Raw genomic sequence first — 24,163 nt, forward strand, 5'->3', positions numbered from 1 at the left:
TTTGAGGATGAAAACCCTGAGGGACTTTGCTTCAAATGAATATGATCCTAAACACCTATGCAGTTGTTTTTAACAAAGTAATGGAATTTGTATCTATAAAATAAAATGCAATATATCTGAGGTTACAAACACGCTAAGCCGAAACATTTAACTCTCCAGGTGGAGTGATACACAGAATTGCGTTTTCACATTATCTTAAGTGAGTTCTGAGGCAAGCACAGGAGACAGGCACTGGGGAAGTTAGCTGGTGCAGATGTACTGTAGCAAAAGGACATGTCTGCTGGCTTTAAAACCCTAGGGAGAAAAACAAACAGTTCATGATTATGGTCACTTTCTTAGACTTTCTTTTCGAAGGACGTAAATGAAACTGGGGTGGTCAATCTGGGTTTACATCGAAAAAAAACCTCTCAATCAGAGAGGCTCCTCCCATGTCACCCATGGGACCCGCTTGGGCACCATCAACAGGAGGGCCCAGAAATGAAGGTGTGAGGTGGAGGTCAGAGATGTTCCCTGGGAGGTGAAACATTCATTTTGCTGCACAGGGCTGAGTGTTAAAAGAGCATTAAAAAGCCATCTAAACCATCCCACTTACTCGGCAATCCACATCTTATTGGAGAAGGGCTCCGGCTTCGAGATATCTGGAAAATACAAAGGAGTAATGCGAATGACACAGTAGATGGACCTCAAAGAATGACTCCCTTTGACGTTTGATTCCTAAAACCAGCTAAATGGTAGTTGTTCTGAGGCACTTTACAGCTATGATGCCAACCCTGAGGTTGAGCAATGCGGTTCCTCCTATACGTCCTGAAGTAAATGGGCGATCAATTTGGTTTAAATCATGTCATTCATTAAAATCTGGGCTCAGTGGCTTAAGTTTGTTTGCTTGTTTGTTTTGATAGTTGCTGAAGACTTTGAGATTGGATGTTCAGTGGCCATACTGAATTCAATGCTTTCCAGAAAATAATTAGTAGTAGTAGTACAATTAACCAATTAAAGCTAAAATGATCAAATACTCTCTATCAGATTCTTATATGAATGATGTCATGTGTCCAAAACGCTGTCCTACGAAGGAGTGTCCCTGGGGAGCCAGAAAAGAATCATTTTCCAAATCTCACCTTTGCTTTCACTAAGCAAAAGCCACCACCCTATACCTACAAACCTGTTATGTTTCAGAAATAACTGACTACAAGCAACATTCTTGCTCTGAGCTTTCAAAAACTTTAGATAAATAGACACTAACAAAGATGAAAGCTGTTCTGGATGCATCAAGACCTCAAATAAGCCAAAAAAAAACCAGACTAAAAATATTTGTATTTTATTTTGCAGGTGTACCCAATCACTGTAAGGAGAGCACGGTGGAAAGGGACAGAGAGTGGGCAGCGGTTTCACCGTCAATAATATATTTTAGGGGCGCCTGGCTGGCTCAGTCAGTAGAGCATGCAACCCTCGATCTCAGGTTCATGAGTTCAAGCTCCACACTGGGCGTGGAGCCTACTTAAAAAAAAAAAAAGAAAAAGAAAAAAAGAATGTATTTTATTCCCTCTAATGTTTGAATTTTTTGGTTCTCCTTGGGCACAAAGCAGGAAAGAGAAAGAAGGGGTGTGAAACATGCATAAGGGCTTTATTAGAGGGACACTGCCCACCAATAAGCCTTCCAGTGAGAGTTCAGAGGAAAAATTTGCCATGTCTGTGAGCACTATAGGTGTCTAATATTGCTCTTTGATAAGCCATGTCCTCTTAGAATAAGGAGATTGTGACTTTTCCAGGATAAAATTCTCAAGATTTCTTTTTTATTTTTCAGTCCACTAAATGCACTATCCTTTTACTTTTACCCACTGTAAATGCTTATTCATGAACACGGATAAGTAAGTTATATTAAAATCTCTAAGAGCAAAAGATCTGTGTCAGATTTATGTTTTCCATTCTAGGGCTATTTCCTTTTTCTGGATATTCCTCCTTAATTTCCCAGCTCATTGAAATTCCATCCATTCTAAAAAGCCAAATCAAGTACCAACTCGCCCATGAACCCCTTCCTCACTACCAAGTCCAGAAAAAGTGCCTACCTCCTTTCATGGCTCTAGTCCTTCATGCCTCTTGTATGGACGGTGGCATATACCATACTCAGTTACTTTGTTTAAATCATATTGATCTTCCTGTATTGAAACCCATTCAGGGAAGAAACCGTGTTTTCATCATACTTGTGTCCCCCCCCTCCTCTGCAAATTGAGCATCCATTAGCAAAGGAAGGAATATTTGATAAAGAGCACGCTGAAGTAATAGATGCTCACTAAACTCAGAAAAGTAGACCTTATTAGCGGGGGGCGGGGGGGCAGTTGTTTTTTATTTTGTTTTACAGAGGGAGTTTTAGAAGTTTATAGCTAGAGTTGCATTACTGGAGATAATTTCAGAGAAGTGGAGCCCTAGCTGTTGTTCTCCTCCACTACTCTCCCTAAAACAAGACTGAGCAAATATTTCAAGAATTTTTATTCAAAGGAACAGCAAATTGTTATCCTATCTGGTGTCCAGATGTCTTGGACCAGTCCTGTATTCAAAAGGCATGGACTAAATATTATTTGTTGAATAAATCAACAGTGGTGACTCTTAATAATGTTTTTGGTTTTCAGAAATGTTTTTGCTGTTATTTTCTTTTTTTTTTTGACAGAGGTACTAGTCCTCCCAAGAACTAATACACAAGGAGACCAGTGTTATTCTTCCTACTTTGAAGCATGGAGGAAAAATTAATGCCTGCAATGCCCTTTATACAGTATTGAAATCCAGACCATTTGAGCAATTTCTCTAAACTCATGCAATACGTTGAAGAGTAACCAAGGACCTGTGTTTAGGTCACTCCCATCCTCTGTTCGGAAGACTATATCTGTTGCCCATTTTCATTCTAAAACAAAAATAAAACTATGAAATATGTCAAGTCTATTGTTCTTCAAAGTAATTAAGAAAAACACAACCTCTACTTCTTTCTAGAACAACAAGTTCCTTAGCAAGGGAGCATAAAAATCAGTTTAGGGTTATTGCAACAGGTTCTCTTTCTACCTACAGGCTTATAATCACCTCTTGCATAGGTGACTATTGGAGATAAGAGTGTCAACTAGAAGATGCTTTGTGTAAAAATTATTAGATATATACCGTGCTTAAACCAATACGGCTACGGGGGCAGATGGGACTTAAACTCCTGCTTCGACATCGACTTACAGATCGCACTGAATTCCACTAAAAGAAGAGAGAGAAATAGCAGTTTGTGAAAGTTCACATGACTTAAAACAATATGCATATCCTAAAGAATGAGAGGTTTTGCTGATACGATTACACTTGGCCCATTACTGGGCATTAATCAGCGTGAGACACACTTTTCACATCTTACAGCTGCCCAATATTTGACAATAACTTTAGGGTATTTCTCAGATAAAATCCCATGACAGTGAACATTGGAATATTCAAAATCTTGGTGCTAGAATTTTGTTTTGATGTGTAAATTGTTAGAAATTAAATTCCAGCTTGCAAGTGTCAGAAAATGTAAGCCCCATGTGGGCAGGGATTTGGGTCTCTTTTGTTCATTGCTGAATCCCCAGCACCTAAACACAGTGCTTGGGTCATAAAAATATTGTTGAATGAAATGAATTAATGAATGAGGGAGGGAGGGAGGGGGTCACCATTGTTGCCCATCTATTAACTAAATTAATGACTAAGAAAACGATATTCACTATAATGAGATTTTACCAGCAAAATCCTTCTTACAAATTTCCCTTCATTCAACTTTTTCCTTTATTCCAAGTACTTCCTTTTAGGATTTTCACATTTTGTTTTAGGAGTTTAAGCTGGGGTAAATGTTGGTGATATGCTTGAGGAGAGGAAGAAGGAAGTTTAAATGCCTTATTTGATGTAGAATATACGAATAGTGGCCATTTCCTCTCCCTCCCTTCCGAATTGCACTACAGAGAGTCTACAATTAGAGTTTCTTAGCAAAAAGTGAGAGTTGCAGGAGCAAGAAGCATGTTTTATGAGCTCATTCATCATAGAACATGTGTGGCTGTCAGATCAACCCAATCCAATTTCTGTAGGTTCAACTTTCATAGCACAAAATATTTTATTGAGATACTATTCACTCTAGTGGAATGTTTCAGCTGCAAAAACCCTTAAGTTCTTTTAAAATACTCTACTCCTGTTCTTCCTTATATTATGAAAAACTGCCATTGAAGCACTTTCCTATTCTCTTGTTCAAAGAGAACAGGAACTGAGCCCACCCAGATGGTGGCTTTGCGCTGGACTGAATAGCCTCCATTTAGAATTCACTTAATTCTTCCTAGGAGGGGCAGGATAAAAACTCCATTGTGTGAACTACACAGAATATCCAAGCCCCCGTGGCCACCCAACCCCCCCCACCACACACATTAATAAACTTTCATAGTTACGACGCCATTTTGAAGGCTGCCCAATTATTTACCATGTCCAAAACATTCTACAACCAATGCATATAGGAAGCAGCCCTCCAAAACTGATAAGCTACTCTCTCCCCACCTCTTCTGCCTTCTTTTTTTTCATCCCTCCCCCCTCCCTACGCATCATACCAAGGAGAGAAAAACAGTACATTCATCATTTCCAACATGGATAATGGTCAGTAAAAATTTGGCCAACTGTTTCCCGAAAGTTAATTGATCCCTTCCCAATGCTTAGAATTATAGAGGGCCTTCAATAAGATGAGCTCAAAGAGCTTTGCCCATATGATAGCATATTTCTAAGATGGAGGAACCAAATATGGCTATTCCATCTTATAAATAAAGCAACAGACAAAGAAGTTACTGCCAGGAAATTATGAAGAATTGTGGAGGAATCAAAGAAAAGAATCTCTTGTTTCCCAGCCAGTCTGTTTCCCCTCCTTTGTATGAAGCCTTATCAAGCAACTCTTTAGACTTCCTCTATAGAACCTCTGGGTTTAGAAATGTTCTCGAACTTGTGAATCAAACACTTGGGATGAATTGTCACTATGCAAGGCCACCGTACAAAAGCCCCTCTCTTGGTGACAGCTTCTCCCTTCATAATGACACAGTCATTCTCCATGAGAGCAGGCCACACGTGATAGAGGACCAAAGGAGCAGTGAAATCAGAGTCATAGCTGCGACGGTACCTATTTTAAACACACAAAAGAACAAAAAAGAGAAGTTAAGCAAGGATGTAGTGTGACTGGAGGACATCACTGTAAATTCTCGTTTTCTATTATGCTCAGTCTAGATGAATATGGATCCTGATTCTGGTACTAAAGAGATGGTTGTGAGCTCTTAGAACGGGAATCAGTGATAACAAGGACCCAACATGGACTCACACAGAACAAGTTTTGTCAGACTAAACTCATTCCTTCCCTTCTCAGAATTACAAGTTACAGGTCAGGGAAACACTAGAGATGGAGACCATCTGAAATCCTGGAGGCACCCTGAAAGATTTCTCATGCTATCTTTGTGGGCAAAATAAGAGAAATAGAGGTGGATGATTGACCTAAGTAGATGGATTAGAAACTGGTTCAATGATCATACCCAAAGTGAAATAATTAATGAGTCAATTAGACCTTGAATTCAGCTTTCTCTCAATCGTTCGATAAGTAACATGTTCATCAATGACCTGCATGAACTATAGATAAACCACTCAAAGGCTAGGGATGGGTAGGAAAAGAGAAATAAAGGACAGTATCAAAAAATAGCTCAACAAACAGGAACAATAAGCTGAATCTAATAAGACACAATGTAGTGCGGGTATGTATGAGGTTCTATAATTGAGTCCAAAAAGCATATAATTGCACAGATAGAGGCAATAAAAGGCTTAATCACAGTACAAGTAAGAATAATAGGTTTCAGTTGAACTCAGAATGATCAACAACAGTGTTATATAACCAAAAAACAAAAACAGAAAACACTAGTACAGATTAGCGGGATTAATAGAGAATAAGAACGGAAAGGGTATTAGTCTCTCTAAGCTGCTCCGTTCAAAGCAGGGGACTACTTCTACTGTGGACACTTAAAAAGGAATACTCAGAAGAGCATGGAACACAGACCAAAGAAACTGATCTATCAGGAAGTCTCAAATCCCCTTTATGTGGAAAAACCCAAAGCCATGAGGCCAGAAGTAGGAAGATTTGAATAATTGCTTCAAATATGTGAAAGGCTGTCGGGTTTTTTTGGTTTGGGTTTTTTGTGGGTTTGTTTGTTTGTTTGTTTGTTTTTTAAGGATTAAACTTGTTCTATGGGGCACCTGGGTGGCTCAGTCGTTAAGCATCTGCCTTTGGCTCAGGTCATGATCCCAGGGTCCTGGGATCAAGCCCCGCATCAGGCTCCCTGCTCCGCAGGAAGCCTGCTTCTCCCTCTCCCACTCCCCATGTTTGTGTTCCTGCTCTTGCTATCTCTCTCTGTCAAATAAATATATAAAGTCTTAAAAAAAAAACTTGTTCTATGAAGTCCTCGAAGTAGAACCAAATAGTCATTATTAGGAGCTCTAGTTTCGGCTCTACAGCCTTTCAGAGATACAGGCTACAGAGTGCACCAAGAGGCAACAACTTCCGTCTGATGGAAGGCATGGAAGCAGGAGGACCCCAGAGGTCTGTGAAGTGTGCAGATTCCATAAAGTAAATTAAGTGAACATTTCTGAGTGGTTCTATGCATTCTCCAAAGGAGAAAGGAATAAAGGAAGGGGGATGAAGAGACTATGTTCTGTAAGGAAATCAAAAAGCTCGACTGCAGTGTAATGTTCTAACTGCAGCTCTTCCATGAGTGGACGCATGTTAGGAGCGATGATCTGAAAGAAACTAGAAACAGGACAACGGCAGGAAAATACGGCAAGCTAGAAGGCAATTGGAAACACCATCATTGTGATTTGGATAAGCAAAAGAAATGTATGTAGCTTCTGTCATCAATAGCTTGTAGGGATATTGGGCCACCACCACCCCACAACTCTATAGACTGAACAGAGACCAAGAGCTAACATTTCCTGAGTGTGCAATGCATGCCAAGCAGTGTCCTTTAAAAAAAAAAAGATTTTATTTATTTATTTGAGAGAGAGAGAGAGAGAAAGTGCACGAGCAGGGGGGAGGAGTAGAGGGAGAGGAAGAAGCAGACTCCCCGATGAGCAGGGAGCCTGATGTTGCGGCCCAATCCCAGGACCCCAAGATCTTGACCTGAGCCGAAGGCAGCCACTTAACCAACTGAGCCACCCAGGCGCCCCCATGCCAAGCAGTGTCCTAAGTACTTTATCTGAATGAGTTCGACTACCTTCTCCAGCCCTAGGAAATAGGTATTATTATTTCCCCCATATGACAGAGAGGGAACTAAGGAACAGAAAAATTAAGTAGCATACCCCAGATTATAGAGCTAATTGGTGGTAGAGCTGGGATTTGAACCTGAGCAGCTTGATGCCAGATCCTCAAGCCTCAGAATGTTCTTAACCACTAGCTTGGCCTCCTCCCAATAATTTCCAGCTGTACCATAAGAGCCCATAAAATTTCAGTAAAATGTTTTAAATTAATTTAATTCCTGCTAATTTATATAGGAAACATTTACCATGTAAAAGTTGATAGAAATCTAATGGTCCTAGACAGTCTCAAATGCTAGTGTGCACAAGGAACACTTAAGTGTTTGTTAAATGGCAGATTCTTGAGCCCCACTCCGAACCTACTGCATAAAATATCAGGGGGTGTGATCCAGGAACCTGCCTCTTTAACAAGACTTGAGTAATTCTGACACAAGTGATGTCTCTATGCCATACTTTGAGAAACCCGGCCTAAATACTGCAGTAGAAACCAGTAAAAAGTAATACACATTTGTATGTATGTAGCACGTTTTTTTAGTGTTCCAGACAGGCTCCAGGTACTCATTATTTTTCCCCAAGACCAATGCATTCAATGGAAATGATTACATCACCTCTGAATCACGTTTGACTGAGAAAGAAAACTACCCCAGGAGAGGGGTCGGCCCTGTGGCACAGAAAAGTATATGGCAGGGCCTGGAGGTCAGGTCATGTCTGTTGATTTCCCCACCCAGAGTTCTTTTCCATAAATTGTTTCCAGGAAATAGAGAAAAGGTTATTTATTATTTAAAAAAAAAATCCCTTAGCTTCTGCTCTAATGTCTCTTACTTGCAATCATTAAAAATTTCTCCATCCGCCCCAAATGCAATATCTAGGGGTGGGTCTAAAGCCTGCATGGCAAAGGCAATGCAACATATCTCCTGGATGAAGTCACTGAGGAGGCAAAAGTCAACTTCAGGAGGAAATGAAATCTTGGGATTGACATTCATGGCTCGCATCACATCCTGAAAAACAAAAAGATGGCATCACCTTGTTACCAAACTGTGACAAGAAGCTCTGACATCCAAAGGGGGTTATGTCAGGTGGGGGGCGGAGAAAGAGTACATGGGTAAAGATGTTGTAAACCAGGAAAACTGCACATGTGCTGGAGGAGAAAGACTCACTAATGGGGAAGGAGGAAAGATGATGCAGAGGACAGACGGCATGCCAAAGGCCAAGAGAATCCCCCCCAAAAACCAAAGCAAATATCCTTAGTGGGTTTTATTTATTATTTCCTCAATTCTCTATTCTGGGCAATTATAGGAAGTGCCAACTCATTCATAGTGTAGAATAATAGCAATTATAACAGCTTGCCCTTATTGGGTGTTTGTTACACGTGCCAAGTCTTGTGCTAAGCAAATTACTTGCTTGTTTTTCCTCTCAAGAACTCTGCAGGGGTCATGGCCATTGTTGCTCCCATTTTAAGGCTGGAAAACTAAAGCACAAACAGGTGAAGTAAATGTGCAAGGTCTAGTAAGTGGCACAGCCAGGATGCAAATCTATACCTACCTTCCCCAAAGCCGTTGCTCTTAAGCACTATGGTATTCTATCTCCAATCTTAAGAACCCATCGAAAGAATAGAACTATAAAGGTCAGACTATTTTTTCCCCATAAAAATGTCTAAGAAACAGCCAATAATGACTGGTTCTACAAAGTCAACTGGATGCTGCTCTTTTCTGCTATTCCGTTACATAAAAGCAACCCTGAGCACTGGGTGGATTTCTGAGGTGTTAGTATTCCATGTAAAGTGCAGCAGTAGCACACCAGTCCCACTAAGAGACCCAACACTTACGTTAACACTGCTTTGGGAATCATATAGATCGAGATGACAAATGATATAATCCAAGACGGCATCCTCAAAGTTATTCGACCCCGCGAGAGATGGTGTCAACGATTTCCTCACGCGGATCTTGAAATGTCTGAATGCCATTTTAGCTACATGGAACGCCTCCTGCATGTAAAAATGCAGCAAATTTATTAGGTGGAGGAAGGGGAGTAAAGAAATCCAAAGCAAGGAATGAAGAAAGAATACCCACCAAAAATTCAACATCGTATGTGTCTTCTGATCACTAAACACAGTTGTTCGAAACTAATTTTAATCTGGGAGAAAATACATACCTCAATTTTGAAAAAATACATAAACACATCTATGACTATGTACGTTCACTAATTTCAAGACAGTTGATCATTGTTCTGGGAATCCTGACTGCAAGAGGCAGCACAATGCAGAGGTTCAAGGAAACAGATCATCTGTGGTTACATAAACACTTAAAAAGTGCTGGTTAGGGGTGCCTGGGTGGCTCAGTTGGTTAAGCGTCAGACTCTTGATTTCGGCTCAGATCATGGTCTCAGGGTCATGGGATTGAGCCCCGTGTAGGGCTCTGTGCTTAGCAGAGTCTGCTTCTCTCCCTGGGCTCTTTCTCTTTCTCTCTCGGATAAATAAATAAATCTTTTTTTTAAAAGTGCTGGTTGATGCTATGATCCCACCACAATGTCATATTACTGGTCCAGAAATGAAATTATCAATCTGTGTTTATGTTATACAAAGACACATATCAAGTATCTGGCATGTTTCCTGGCATATATTAATTCAACAAATATTTATTAAATGCCTGTTATGTGGCAGGCACCGAGGAAACTCAGTTATGCATGAAAGGCATGGCTTCAGAACCTTAACCAACTTCTTAATGAAATGAATCATGGCTGGTAAACTTTTTTCTGCAAAAAGTCAGAGAGTAAATGTTTTAGGCTTGCCTAAAATACAGACAGTCTCTTGTCATATTTTTTTTTTACAATCATTTAAAAATGTAAAACCATTCTTATATTCTTAGCTCTCAGGTGGTATTTTCCTTAGAAATAAGGAAATAACAGACCAGGACAAGATACATCCTATAGGTCATAGTTTGCTGAGTCCTGAAATAAATTAGTAATTCAGGATAATGTTCAGTAGACTCTGATAATTCTGGTCTCATACCAGTGTTTCCTTTTCTTTTTAAATATTAACTGTTCTCATTTCTCAAAATGGACCCTTAGTATCTCAGTATGGTATCCACAGAACAAATACCTTTGCTTTGAGAATTAAGGATTATATATGAGCACTTTTAATCTGCCATCCTCAAGTAGCTCACATACTAGCAGTTTTAGTAACTACTCTTAGCTCAATAAACAGAAGAGTTAACACAAAACAGCCTTCTGATTTATTTTGAGAAGGAAAGGAAATCAACTGGAAGACTGAGTGAAAATCAACATAGTATATATTCATTTGAGATAATCCTCTATTTATGGGTACTTCTTCAACAAATGCCTGATCAATATAAATATTGATATATAGGAATAGTTCTTGACTGCAAAAAATTAGCCATACCAAATATTTGTGAAGGAAAGAAGGAAGGAAGGAAGGAAGGAAATAAGGGAGAAAGGAAAGAAGGAAGGAGGGAAAGAAGGAAGGAAGGAAAGAAGGAAGGAAGGGAGGGATGGAGGAAGGAAGGGAGGAAGGAAGGAAAGAAGGAAGGAAGGAGGGAGGGAGGGAAGGAAGGAAGGAAGAAAGGGGAAATCCCACCCTCCCTCTGTGACCTCAGGACCAACCAGTCCCCTAGGCTGTCCTGTTCGGCTGACGCACGTGCTGTCCCCCCGCGGGGCTCAGCCGCACGAGTGTCACCCACCACTGTGGCGATGTAGATGATGCGCTGCACGGTCTCAGCTTTGTCGATGCAGCGCCGCAACAGGCACTGCGCATCCAGCCGGGCCTGGGAGTAGGCGTCGCTGAACCGGGACAGAAGGGCAGCCTTGCGCGCCACGTTGGACATTTTGGCACGATTCGGGGACGGGCTCCTGATCTTCACGACCGTGGTGGAGGGGCTGGTGGAGCGGCTGCGGCTGCGGCTGTGGCTGTGGCTGCGAGGGCCAGGGCTGGGAGTCCGGCTCCGGGCGGACCTGTTGGTAAGCAAGAACCAGCCAGAGAAGCGCTCTGATTCACTTCTCTCTCATTCCCGGCCCCATGACCCGCAAGTGATTGCCAGGAGCCGTGCGCCCTGCACCTCGTTTTATCCTTTAAGCAGCCCTTCGAGCTCAACATCGATTGTTGGCCATTTTAAGGCCAAGGAACTAGAGGCTCAGAAAAGGAAAGTAACACTGCTGGCAAAAGCCAGAGGGAAAGAGATCAGCTTCTCAGTATTTCTTACCCCAGCCTTGGGGTACTCAGGTATCACAGAGGCTTTATGGTATAATATGGGATGAACACTCAACCGTGAGAAAGAAGATCTGCGTTCTCGTTCTATAGCAGTGGGACCGTTCGCGCTCATTTCTCCCCTCCAGAGTCTGAGTTCTTACCTACAACATGCTCGCCCTATTTCTGGGTGGGAGGGAGGGTCTGAAAGATCCAGTGGGCTAATAGAGGTGGAAGTGCTTGGTGAATTGTAAAGCAGAGCATCAATGAACGGTATTGCCATCAAGTACAAAGTAAATTATCAAAGGAAATGGGCCCCCAAGGAGGGAAGTGTAGAAGATACTAGGAAGCAAACGGTTCTCCTACAAAGCCCACTCTGAAGGTGGAGCGGAGCAAAAGCCCTCAACAGTAGTCTGACAATTTCCATGGTGCGAGAAACACTGCCACCACAACCCAGTTCGAGCTATGAATGTGACATCACACTGAACTTGAAATGAGGCAGATGTGCACAGAATCAGTTCTAGGGAGCCAGTACAAGCTGGTACCAGCACAACATGGCAGAGTGACTCCCTGGAATGAAAGGCTAAGGTGGCATTTGGGGGAATGGGGACCAGGGGTGGGAGTGGCTTTGATAGCTTGGATCCGGGCATGCTGTGGGGCTGAGGGAGGTGGTGGGTGTTAAAAAGAACAAGGAAGATGCTCCAAGAGAAACATCCCGCTCTGTCCTCACGTAACTCCGAATGTCCCGCCTTAACATTCTGTCCATCAGTAGAGAGGGATGTCACAAGAACACTCACCTACACACTTCATCAAACAAAATGAGCTACAGAAAGTAAAATGACAGGTAGTCATCCCAGAGAGGACACTGGCAGGCCTCAGAGAACAGGATCCTCCTATTATGGGACACTCTTCCCGCATGGGTACCATGCATGTATGACAGGCCCACCCAAATCGGCTTTCAAGCCAAAGAACTATCCTCTCATCTCACATATCTCTCAGTTTCATTCCTTGGGCTTCCATGTCAGCCCCAAATTAATTAGTGCCCAAGCACTGACAATCCAGGAGGTATTTTCTCTCCCTGGAAGGGGGCAGTTAGAGAAAACAATCCCTCTACAATTCAAAGCTTCCCATATTGTGGGGGCTTGGGTGCAAGATAGTCATTGCATTTTTTTTTTCCAAGCCACATTTTTACCACTACCGAAAGGAACTTAAATGAAAAGATCTGTGAGAATGTGTCAGACCTTCCTTGAAGCACAGATTTTTCAGCAGACAAAACAGCTATCTCGTCCTTCAGCGTTCGGAGCTGTTTCTCATAATCAGAAACCACTTCGGTCCGCTGCTCTGCGCCCCGCTTGTCAATGCCCCACTGGTCCAACCGCCTCTGCTCAGAGGTCCTCGGCTCTGAGGTTCTAGGCTCCGCACACCGATGCTCCACGCTTCTGTGTTCTACGTTTCGGTGGCGGGATTCCTCCTGGACTTGAAGAGATTTAAGCCTGAACAGAAAACAAAAATTAAGGAGGAAAGAAAAGAGAAGGAGGGAAGGATGGAGGAAAGGTAATAGTAACATCCACAATACTAGGTGGAAGGGTGAATTTATACAAATAATGTATTCTAGAGACAAAGCTTCTGAAATAAACTTGGCATCCTTATAAAGATGCAGAGAGGCGTGACTACCTAAAACAGGAGCAAACCCACACAAAGAGAACGTGCTGTGATGAAAAGGACAATGATATAAGATGAAAAGGTAAGGGCTAAGATTAAGAAGGACACAGAGAAGCTAAAAATGCAATAGCAGAATTAAAAGCTGCACTGGAAACGGTAAAGAACAGAATCGCTGCTACAGGAAATCACTCAATTATAGGGTCAAAGAATCTGAGAAGGTCTATCAAGTAGGAAATAAGAGATGAAAATGATGGTGAGAATTCTTCCTTCCCCTAAGCGGCCTGAGGTGACCTCTGAAAATGGCCCGCTATTCGCTTGACCCAGAAAACCCTACAAAATCATGCAAATCAGGAGGTTCAAATCTTCGTGTTCACTTTAAGAACACACGTGAAACTGCCCAGGCCATCAAGGGTATGCAGATCCCAAAAGCCACCAAGTATCTGAAGGACATCACTTTGCAGAAGCCATGTGTGCTATTCGGTCGCTACACTGGTGGAGCTGGTAGGTGTGCCCGGGCCAAACAGGAGGGCTACACACAGGGTCGGTGGCCTAGGAAGAGTGCTGAGTTTTTACTGCATGTGCTTAAAAATGCAGAGAGTCATGCTGAACTTAAGGGTTTTGATGTCGATTCTCTGGTCATTGAGCACATCCAGGTGGACAAAGCCCTCGAGATGCAGCAAAGAATTTACAAGGCTCGTAGTTGGATTAACCCCTACATGAGCTCTCCCTGCCACATGGAGATGGTCCTTACTGAAAAAGAGCAGACTGTCCCTAAACCAGAAAAGGAGGTTGCACAGAAGAAAAAGATACCCCAGAAGAAACTGAAGAAATAAAAACTTATGACCCAGAAGTAAATTCTGCATAGAATAAATGCAAATAAAAATAAAAAGAGAGAGAGAGAGAAAAGAAAATGATGGTGAGGGAGAGATAGAAGTGGAAAACAGAGCAGTGCTCCCAGCTACAATGGTGAGGGTGTTCCCAAAGAAATCAGAACAATGGAACATGGGTGAAGGCAGCAAAAAGGTATTTGTGTGTGTGTGCGTGTGTGTCTGTGTGCGTGCATGCATGTGTTTTAATACAACCCCCACTTGCTTTTTGGGGGAAAAATCAAAATTAAGATCAATGAAGGTATACCCCCTTACCCCTGTCAGAATAGCTGGAACGAAAAAGACAAGAAGTTGTTAATAACAAGTGTTGGTGAGGATGTGGAAAAGGGAGCCCTCGTGCACTGTTGGTGGGAAGGCAAGCTGGTGCAGCCACTCTGGAAAACAGTATGGAGTTTCCTCAAAAAGTTAAATATTGAAATCTAATAATTCCACTACTGGATATTTACCCAAAGAAAACAAGAATACAATTTGAAAAGACATATGTGCCTCTATATTTATTGCAACATTATTTACAGTAGCCAAGATATGGAAGCAACCCATGTCCACTGAGAGAAGAATGGATAAGGAAAGGATGTGATATATGTATATGTGATATGATGTGATATGATATATATATTTATATATGTATACACACACTATATATATATATACATATACATACAATGGAATATTACTCAGCCATAAAAAAGAACTAGATCTTGCCATCTGTGACAACATGGATGGACCTAGGGTGTATTATTCTAAGTGAAATAAGTCAGAAAGAGATAAACAAATACCACAAGATTTCACTTATATGTGAAATTTAAAAAAAAATGAATCAACAAACAAAAAGTAGAAACAGACCCATAAATACAGAGTAAAAACTGGTGGTTGTCAGAAGGGAGAATATTGGGGGATGAGCAAAGGGGGTGAAGGGGAGTGGCAGGTATAGGCTTCCGCATATGGAAGAAATAAGTCACAGGAATAAAAGGCACAGCATAGGGAATATAGTCACTGATACCGTAATGGCATTGTAAGGTGACAGATGGGAGCTGCACTTGTGAACGTAGCATAAGGTACAGAGTTGCTGAATCACTATGTTGTACATCTGAAACTAATAGAACACTGTGTGTCAACTACACTTTGATTTTAACAATTCAAGAAAGATATAACCTTAAAGTATGCGTTTATGCTCTCCTTCTAGAAATTGATATTTAGAGAATAATCTGAAATTTAAACTAACATTTGCTGCAATCATTATCACAATGTTGTTTCCAATGTTTAAAATCAGTATCAAAGTAAATGTTCAATATTAGGGAAATATCTAAATAATGGAACATGATGCCTCTATTTAAAACTAAGTCTTGCAGTATTTTTTCTTAGTAATAGAGAAAAACAATGTTAAGTGAAAAGATGGGGTCCAAAATTGTATACTTATGCTGATTTTGTAGTAACAACTCTATTTTTTTAATGTATCAATTGGAAGACATCGCAAAATGGTAACAATAACTGGCTCTGGAATTTTTTTTTATTTTATTATGTTATGTTAGTCACCATACAATATATCATCAGTTTTTGATGTGGTGATCCACGATCCATTGTTTTTGGCTCTGGAATTTTGAGAGGGTTTTTCGGTTCCTCATACTCTGTTGTACTTTGAAATTTTTCCATAGTAGGTAGTTAGAGTTTTTGTAGTAAGAAAAAAATTATACAAAACATTAATAAAAATATTGCTGCCTTTCCTCTTTGTGAACAGCTTCTTTCATATTGTAATGGAGTACCAAAAAGCTAAATTCAAAGATCAATCAGCAGACTGCAATAATCCTGTCTTTTTTTTTTTTTTTTTTTTTTTTTTTTTTTGCTTACTGCTTTCTTAGCTGATTTATTTCCTCCTCTGCAGCCAAAAGGGATATGGCTGATCTGTTCTTGGTTTCTTCAAGAGTCTTTTCAGTTTCAGCCAGACTGTAAGAGAAATCAGTAACTAAAGACAGATTTTCCAAAATTGGCAGAATTTCCAAATCAAGGCATAGGTTCTCCCAGGAACTTTTGGCATATATAGAAGTTCAACAAAAACAAGATCAAATTATGAGACATCTGCATCCAATCAGATGCTATTGCAAATATTATGGTGTGCTTGTATGCAAAAGCATGCTAGCATTCTTTCTCAATGTCAAACGTGAAGACATTATAGAGTGGCTACCACTAAAGAGCTATGTAATAATTATTAACATTAGAATGTAAAGGGCAAAGAAACTTGTTCACGTCCTCCTTCTCACCCTCCTAATTCATCTGCTCAGCACACCAAATCTTCAGGCTGCCTCTCCCTATAAAATCTCCATTTTCTGCAATATCCCAATACCCTTTTCTGCAGTATTCTCATTACTTTGCACCGTAGAGTTGCATTTGACCTAATTTTCCCAGACTTCCTAAATATAAAGAAAAAATTATTTGCCCACCTACAAAGAAAGTCTTCCACAATCACATCTGACTACCAAGTATTTCATGCCTATGACTTCCACCACTTATTGAGCATGATTTTCCTGAGTTTTCAACATAGCTAGGTCATTGTGAGTTTCAAGGACTCTCTTCATTATAGGCAAATCATAACAAATCATATTATTTCTTTAGGTCTATCTAAAATTTAAAAAGAAATGAATGTGGATGGATGACATTGGATGGAGACCCGTGGTTCTCAAATAAGTCGCCCTAGTCCAGCAAGAGATCATAGGTTGGCAAAGGTTTCTTGACTTCTTGGACCCTACCTCCTGGTACTATCCAGGCTCTCATCTGAGGCTGAGAGGGTGCAGTTGCTATCTAAACTCACACCTGTCTTCTTCCTTCCTTTTAGATGGAAGAATGGAAGGTCAAACACTGGGGTCCTCCCCTAGACAGTGAAGCAGATAGAGAAATGATAGGCTAGCAGGATTCCTACTAAGTCCCCACAGATCCCAGCCAATCAGGCAATGCAAGAGGTGGTGTGATTACCCAGTGTTCCTTCCCATCTCCTTCTCCTCCTCCTCCCCTAACAAGTGCCCACGCAACCTGTGAGTGCTCATGCAAATGTCACCCCTGACTCTCTCAAGCCAAGTGTGTCTCCCCTTCTCCGGAGCACCTCCAACACTTGGTTCACACTAACAGTCTCATTACAAATACCCTGTGAGCTACTTAAGGGCAAGAATTATTTCTTTATCTTTTTATCCCCAACACCTAAAATAGTGCCTGTAACACAGTGGAGATTTTTTTAGCTGAAAAATGAATGGACACAATGTCTAAAGTCTTTTAAGAAATGCCAAAGTAGCAATAACTTCATAATAGGGCTACTGGCAATTAAGAGGAAGTTGCTGTGATTTAATTCAGAGGTGACTATGTTACAGGATTTTTAAAGTGTACGTGGAGAAAAAAATGAACATTTTTGTCAGGAGAAAACCGTAGAAAATTAAAAGAAGGAAATAGGCCAAGAAAGGAAGGAGAGTATGAACAGGAATAAAGTAGTTATGTTTTTCTCTTAAGACATGGCACACCTGTGTGAACACATGTACATATAACCAAACGTACATGCTAATTTGGCACCCTTGAATGATAGAGAGAAGAAAGGGAGGTACATTCATGTGCCAAGCATTATTTTAAGCAAGTTAATGTATTTTACTTATTTTTTATTAGGGATTTATTCATTCATTGAGGATATACCATGTGGCAGGCATGATGTTGGGTGCTGGGGATACAACAGTGTCAGAATGACAGATACAAGACAGTAACCCTTTGGGGCTTCTAGTCCAGTGGATCAGAAACTTGTGAACCAATATTTTAAAGTTCCAAATTGTGGTAAGGGCTATTCTCAGATCACTGTGAAAGAGAACTACAGAGTGGGGGAAGGAAAGACCTTTCGATGTACATGGTCACAGAAAGACTCTGAGAAAGTCACCTTTCAGCTGAGACCTGAAAGATAATAAAGAACCAGCCATGCAAAGACCCAGAGAGAGACTGCCATGTTTCTGAGAGAGCACAGGCAAAGGCTGCAAGGTGAGGAAGGGGACCACAGACGAGTTGAGGAGAGCCTGGCATGAGGTGGGGGTGGAGAGAGAGGCAGGGCCAGATCACACAGGGCTACGAGAGTCCTGGTAAGGAGTTTAGAATTTTTTCCTAAGTGTAAAAGGAGGCTACTAACAGCTTTTAAGCCAGGGTCTGACTTTATAAATTTCTATGTGTGAAATGGATTATAGTAGAGCAAGAATGAAAGCAGGGTAGCCGGTTGGAAGGCAACTGGTTGAGGCAACAAGAATCAGGGCCTTGAACTGGGCGATGGTGGTAGAATAGTAAGAAAGGGACAAGAGTGGGAGATGTTTAGAAGGTAGATTCAACCAGATTTGCCAATAGATTGGAGATAGGAAATGAAGACACAGAGACTCATAACCAGATCCCGAGTATAAAATCTAGACATCCTCCTTTTCGAGGATTCATCAAACTTGGGCAGACCTGTCCCCGTTCAGCACTGTATTAGAATTTGCCCATTTGTAACTGAGTCAAAACCAATCTGGTCCCCACAAGGTTAGACATGGGGAATCTCCTTGGTGGGCCACTCATTCCATAGCAGGTAGCAGGTAGAGTAAGAGAGAAAGGAGAGACCTAGCTACCATAGAATGCGAGGGACAGACAGCATCATTTCTGACGCCTTAAAAGAATAACCACAGGTGGGTTAAACACCAAACAAAACTAGGAAATCCAAGGTAAAGGAGCAAACACCTTCATTCTGTGCCACTGTCAAATGAGATGCACAGGGTTTGGTGGGGGGAGGGGAGGAGATATATAGATATATAGACATATATAGTATACACACAAATGATAAAGCAAATAGTGTGAAAGGTACATGACAGTGTATGTGGGTGTTCTTAGCACTATTCTTACAGATTTTCTGCATTGGAAATTATCTCCAAATAATTTTCTTTACAAAAATATGCAGTCATAGTTCCTTGACCCCTGATGCTCCTGATGGGTATTTACAGAGCCATAATGATGAGAGAGGGAGGTAGGAAGGAATTCCTGGCTCCTCTTGGTGCTGACAGAAGTCAAGAACCAGCAAAGTCTTGAAGCCCTGCCTCACAGTTAGTGGCAAATGGAAGGGCCTGGCTAGCCACAGTTGCCAGCAAATGCTCCAGAAGATTTAACCAGACAAGCCACAGATCAGCACCCCTTGGCACAAGACTCTACTGCCCAACTGGAAACGAGGCAGCAAGAACCCATACAGCAGCACAAGACCCAAAGTCTCTCCTCTCCAGCTTGAGTCACCCCTCATAAGCACGCAAGCATCCCTCTACTTCTAGATGGCCAGTCTAAGGAAGGGGGAGGACCGAGGAGACTCCTGGAGAGGGGGGAAAAAGCCCCTAGCAGAAGTTTGAACTTGAAACTAACTGAATCTCTACAGGAAAAGGACTATATAGTAAACCAGAAAAGAAGTGGTAAGTTTAATCATCCTCACCTCACTCCAAATCAGCTGATATTAGTTGAAATAAGTAGCAAAAATTCAGAGGAATTGTGCTTTTTTGCTCATTACATTTGTAAATGTTGACTGTTGCAGCCACAAAACTGTTCATTGACAATGATTCCAATTGGAAATGAATGGGGGGTGTGGAGGTAACTCTGTGTGTGTGTGTGTGTGTGTGTGTGCGCGCACACACACACACACATACACACACATGCAAACACACACAAAGAAAAATGTCTGGAGCAAAATAAACCAAAATGTTAACAGGGATGAGATAAACAGGTGATTTTCACCTTTACACTTGTATTTGTTGTATGCATTTTGAATTAGCAATAATCGTGCCTCTGATAAATCTTCTTGGCTATGATACTGCCACTTTCGTATGTTGTATGCGTTTTGAGAAGGAAATTTTTATTACTTTTATAATCAAGCAAAACTAAATCAGTAGAGATGCTTTCCTTAAAAGGAAATCTCATCAGAGAACAAGGCAGCATGCCACAGCTTATTCCATCACAAGCCCTAACTAAAGAGTTCCTTGCTGCCCCATACATGTCCGCAGTGGAGCAAGGCTCCAATTGAGAAACATCCGATTGATGGGTTTTGGCTAGGTGGGCTGAATGCAGTTTTGTACACATTTGTCTGTCTTCCTCAAGTGCAAATCCAAGGCTTGCAATTTTCTTTGCTGTGATTCCTTGAGCTCGCTACCTTGGCTTTGCTTCTGACACTTGTTGCTGCCTGGCATTGCTTAACTTCTTTAAAATACTTTTTATATCTACTAATTATTCCAAAATCTTGAAATGCTCGTTCTTTGAAGAGTCTGACTTCTCAGCCAGGCATTATACCTTCTAAATGAGCACATCTGACAGACGGATGCAGCCTCTTCATCTTACTTTTGCTCTCTTTCCTTAATTTTACTCTTTGTCTGACTTCTTTAACCCTCCCCTTTTTGCATCTTATTTTTCTTTCAAAAGATAGATTATCATATAACAATCTTCCCCTGTTTACATATATAGGCTCATAACAGGCCTCTGGAGAAGAAGGAGCTCCAGGGATGGAGCCAAGGGGAACAGGGTCTTAGGTAGCCTATTATAATATAGAAATCTTACCCCCAGATTCAAAGACACTGGCTCCTTACTCTCTGGACTCTCTCTCTCTCAGTCTCTCTCTCTCTCTCTCTCTCTCTCTCTCATACACACACACACACACACACACACACACACACACACAGTTATTTGCAGATGTCTGTATTTTACATGAGCCATTGTTCTCCTTTCAAACTTAAAAATTAAGAACAAACAATTCTTTTTGGAAAAAGATAACTTGCATTCCTCTTACTCGTCTTGAACCTGGTTGAGTTGATTACGAGTCAAAGGCAACTCGGAGTCTAATTGTTGCATGTCCCGATCCCGAACAGCAGCCTCTTTATGTCTCTCTTTATCAAATGTGTCCTGGAATGATACACAAATCAAAAATAGTCTTGAATACATGAAACAAGATGATGGGTTGCAACACATTATGCTGAGAAAAAGAAATCAGGCACAAAAGGACACAAATGCATAGTTCCATATATATGCAGTTCTAGGGCAAGCAAAATTAATCAGAATGATAAAAATCAGAAGAGTGGTTGCCTGGTTGGGGGGTGGGGGTAGGTGACTGGGAAATGGCACAAGGTAATGCTCTGGAGAGATGGAAATGTTTTATAACTTAATAGGGTGTGAGTTACACGGATATATGCATTTATTGACCTATGGATCTCACTGCAGGTAAATTATAGCTCAATTTTTTATTATACATCAATTTTTTAAAAAGCCATTGAAATATCATCCCATATCTTTACACTCAGAAGAACACCCACGGGGTAAAAATCTCAGCAGCATGTGAAAAATCCCCAGGGGAGAAAAATTTGCTTAAAACCAACTGATGTCTACGGAATACTTAGCCTATGTTAGTTGTTTCTGCATGTTTATCACATTTAATTCTCAAAATGGCCCAAGTGGGTCAGCAAAAGCATTGTTTCCTTTCCAGCAAGTGACACATGAAAGGTTAGTCAACAGACCTAGGACCATAGAAAAGAGACCAGAATTCTGCCCAGTGACCCCCAAGCAGGAACCCTTCCACACCTGCACCCCTAAGGCCACTAAGAAAAGACCACTCTACGTGCTTTAATTTTAGAAAAGAATTTATGGAAATCCATATAAACGTCCAAAACCAAGGTTACTAATGCTTAATGATGTTAATGCCTTAAGCAAGGTGTAGGTCCTCTTTCCAGTCTGGGCTTCAACTGTCTAAAACCTGACCCTAACCCACAGAAATCACCCCATAGCAACAGCAAATGACAATACTCTTTGTCAGTCTCTGAGAACTAAGTTTTCAACTCATTTCATTTCACTCTTTCAGATTATGGTGCTTTCCCCCATCTAATGGTCTCTTCTGAGGCTCCATGTACCCTGTCTGTGTGACTAATCTGTCATTCCAAAGTTCCCATTTACTGCCGAGTGTGGGCAATGTCCCAGATGTAGAACATCACCAGTCCTTTCTTACAGCTGAGGAAGCAGAGGCTTGTTGATTTGTCTGAGGTCACACCACTGGGAAGTAGGCAAAGCTGAGAGTTGCACACAGGTCTGTTTGAAGAGAAAGCTCAACGCATTACGCCACTTACTACTGTAAACAGAAACTCACCTTTTGGACCTGTGTCCCCATTCCTTAAGTAGCGCTGAGTCCCTCACTAGGTAAAAGCCATCTCTTATATATGTCTGAGTTCCCAGAGCCTGATCGGGGTGTTGAAAGTCAAGGGGGATCCTTTAGCATCCCTACCTGTAGAGAGGGGACCTTGCTGTCAACAGGTTTTCCCAGGGAAGCAGCAGTAAAGGAGGCCTCCAGCCAAGGCAGAAGGCGCGATTTGATTATTTCCACACCATCATAATGTCCACCTAAAAGAACCCACAAATCAGGTCAGGGAAAGAAATTCAGCGACACAGTGAGAGAGTACCAAGGACCGAAGCCAGATGGGGAAACACGGGCCATTCTCACCTTCTTGGGCTGCCGTAGTGAGGATCTTAAAGAGCTGTCCTTGAACTTTGGAAATTTGTTCGATGAGCTCAAGGCAATGATTAAGATTTTGATCACATGTGTTTGTCTACAAAACCAAAACAGAAAGTCAGTGCAATTCCTTTCCTCAGGGACCCATTGCAGGTTGACAGGACCTGACTTTACCCAGGGGCCGCGGGGCTCTGGTATGCTCCCAGGCGCAGAGAATGCCCTGTGTTCACCAAAACATCGTTCCCGTTCCTCCTGGATGCACAGCGAGACCGCTTTTCCCAGCTTCCCTAGCAGTCAGGCAGCCGTGTAACGGAGTTCCAGTGAATGGGACAGGAAGTGCTATGTGCCACTTGCAGGTATGACCCAGAAGAAAACCCCTTGAGTGATTCTCTTCTCTCCTTCCCCATCGGGCAGCCAGATGCAGAGGACCCAGCAGAGGGCCCAGCAGAGGCATAAAGGATGGTGGAGCTACAAGATTTGAAATTTGAAAGGCTATTCATTGGACACTTGCAATGACTATCACATCATCAAGAAAGTGTGTGTGTGTGTGTGTGTGTGTGTGTGTGTGTGTGGCACGCGTGTGTGTGTGTGTGTGAAGCCACTGAGATCTGGGGGTTATTTTAATAGCAATACCCCTGACTTGCTACTCAATGGAACCCTGCAAAAACTCCTTTTATAAAGTGAATAGACCTTTTGTAATCCAATACAAACCACAGCTTCCTAATTTACCTGCTTTATTGGTTCGTGTCCTCCAAGTTCATTATGTACGTAAAGAACACTATTTGTTAACGGTAGGATGGTACTGGGGGGTTGAGGATCCCATGGTGAATAAGACAAAAGACATGGCCCCAGCCTTATAGCACATGCAGACTGGTAAGGGAGAGAGGGGTGGAGACAGTCCCATGCGGTGAAATCTGTGCGCACGAGGTCTACTCCAGAGCCCGTGGCCTTGGGAAGACTTCCGAGAGGAAGTGAAGTCTAGGCAAGGAGAAAGCAGGCAGATTTGGGGGGATGGGAAGTTCCAGGGGTTGCAAAACATCCACAGAACACGAAGAAAGCCAAGAGGTGGGCCTTTAGCTATTATTCTGCTTTTTTGCACCTCCTTGATGAGATTTTACCATTTCCACACCAGTCAAACCTCTAATGAAGTCTGCCACTAAAGGAAGGAACACAACCACAAGCAACAAACAAATCACGTGGTTGCACAGACCGATGTGTCCTCTCAAGTGGTGAATCCCAGGCAGGAAGCAGGGGGTGAGGAGGATAGAAAGGAGAACAAAGAGGAAGAGTGAGTTCCAGGCGAAAGGCTACAGGGCAAATGCATGTTGAGGGGGGGCGGGGGGATTCAGGCAGGAAGCAAGCTCCCTGTGGACGGAGGCTATGCCAGCCTGGTCGCTGTCGCACTCCCAGACTGTGTTCTGTAGTCTCTGTAGTCAGATCCAGTAAGTACTGGACAGACATCGATGAGAAGATTCACACACTTTATGTTTATCACATACCTTCTATGCGCCAGGCACTACTGATGCTGTACATATATAAGCTTAGTGAAGCCCCACAGCAGTGCCCTGGGAGGTGGGGGCGTCATTGTTAACACCCCCATTTTCAGAGGACAAA

The 24,163-nt window shown here is 41.9% G+C and overlaps 1 protein-coding gene across 1 annotated transcript in view; it reads right to left on the reverse strand.

Moving 5' to 3' along the window:
• Positions 1-286: 286 nt before the first annotated feature.
• SPATA18 (spermatogenesis associated 18) overlaps positions 287-24,163 on the reverse strand; it is a 34,750-nt gene continuing 10,873 nt past the window's right edge. Inside the window, exons 2-13 of the mRNA XM_028100712.2 lie at positions 22,541-22,646; positions 22,325-22,440; positions 20,846-20,958; positions 15,898-15,993; positions 12,745-12,996; positions 11,001-11,271; positions 9,131-9,289; positions 8,128-8,303; positions 5,014-5,137; positions 3,142-3,225; positions 593-638; positions 287-294 (exon numbers count right to left, since the gene is read on the reverse strand). Coding sequence (XP_027956513.1) covers positions 287-294; positions 593-638; positions 3,142-3,225; positions 5,014-5,137; positions 8,128-8,303; positions 9,131-9,289; positions 11,001-11,271; positions 12,745-12,996; positions 15,898-15,993; positions 20,846-20,958; positions 22,325-22,440; positions 22,541-22,646 — 1,551 coding nt within the window. The remainder of the gene's footprint in view (positions 295-592; positions 639-3,141; positions 3,226-5,013; positions 5,138-8,127; positions 8,304-9,130; positions 9,290-11,000; positions 11,272-12,744; positions 12,997-15,897; positions 15,994-20,845; positions 20,959-22,324; positions 22,441-22,540; positions 22,647-24,163) is intronic.

Source organism: Eumetopias jubatus, unplaced genomic scaffold (assembly GCF_037043125.1).
Source record: "Eumetopias jubatus isolate StellerSeaLion01/CBP00866 unplaced genomic scaffold, mEumJub1_p1.0 scaffold_2, whole genome shotgun sequence".
Taxonomy (NCBI): Eukaryota; Metazoa; Chordata; class Mammalia; order Carnivora; family Otariidae; genus Eumetopias; species Eumetopias jubatus.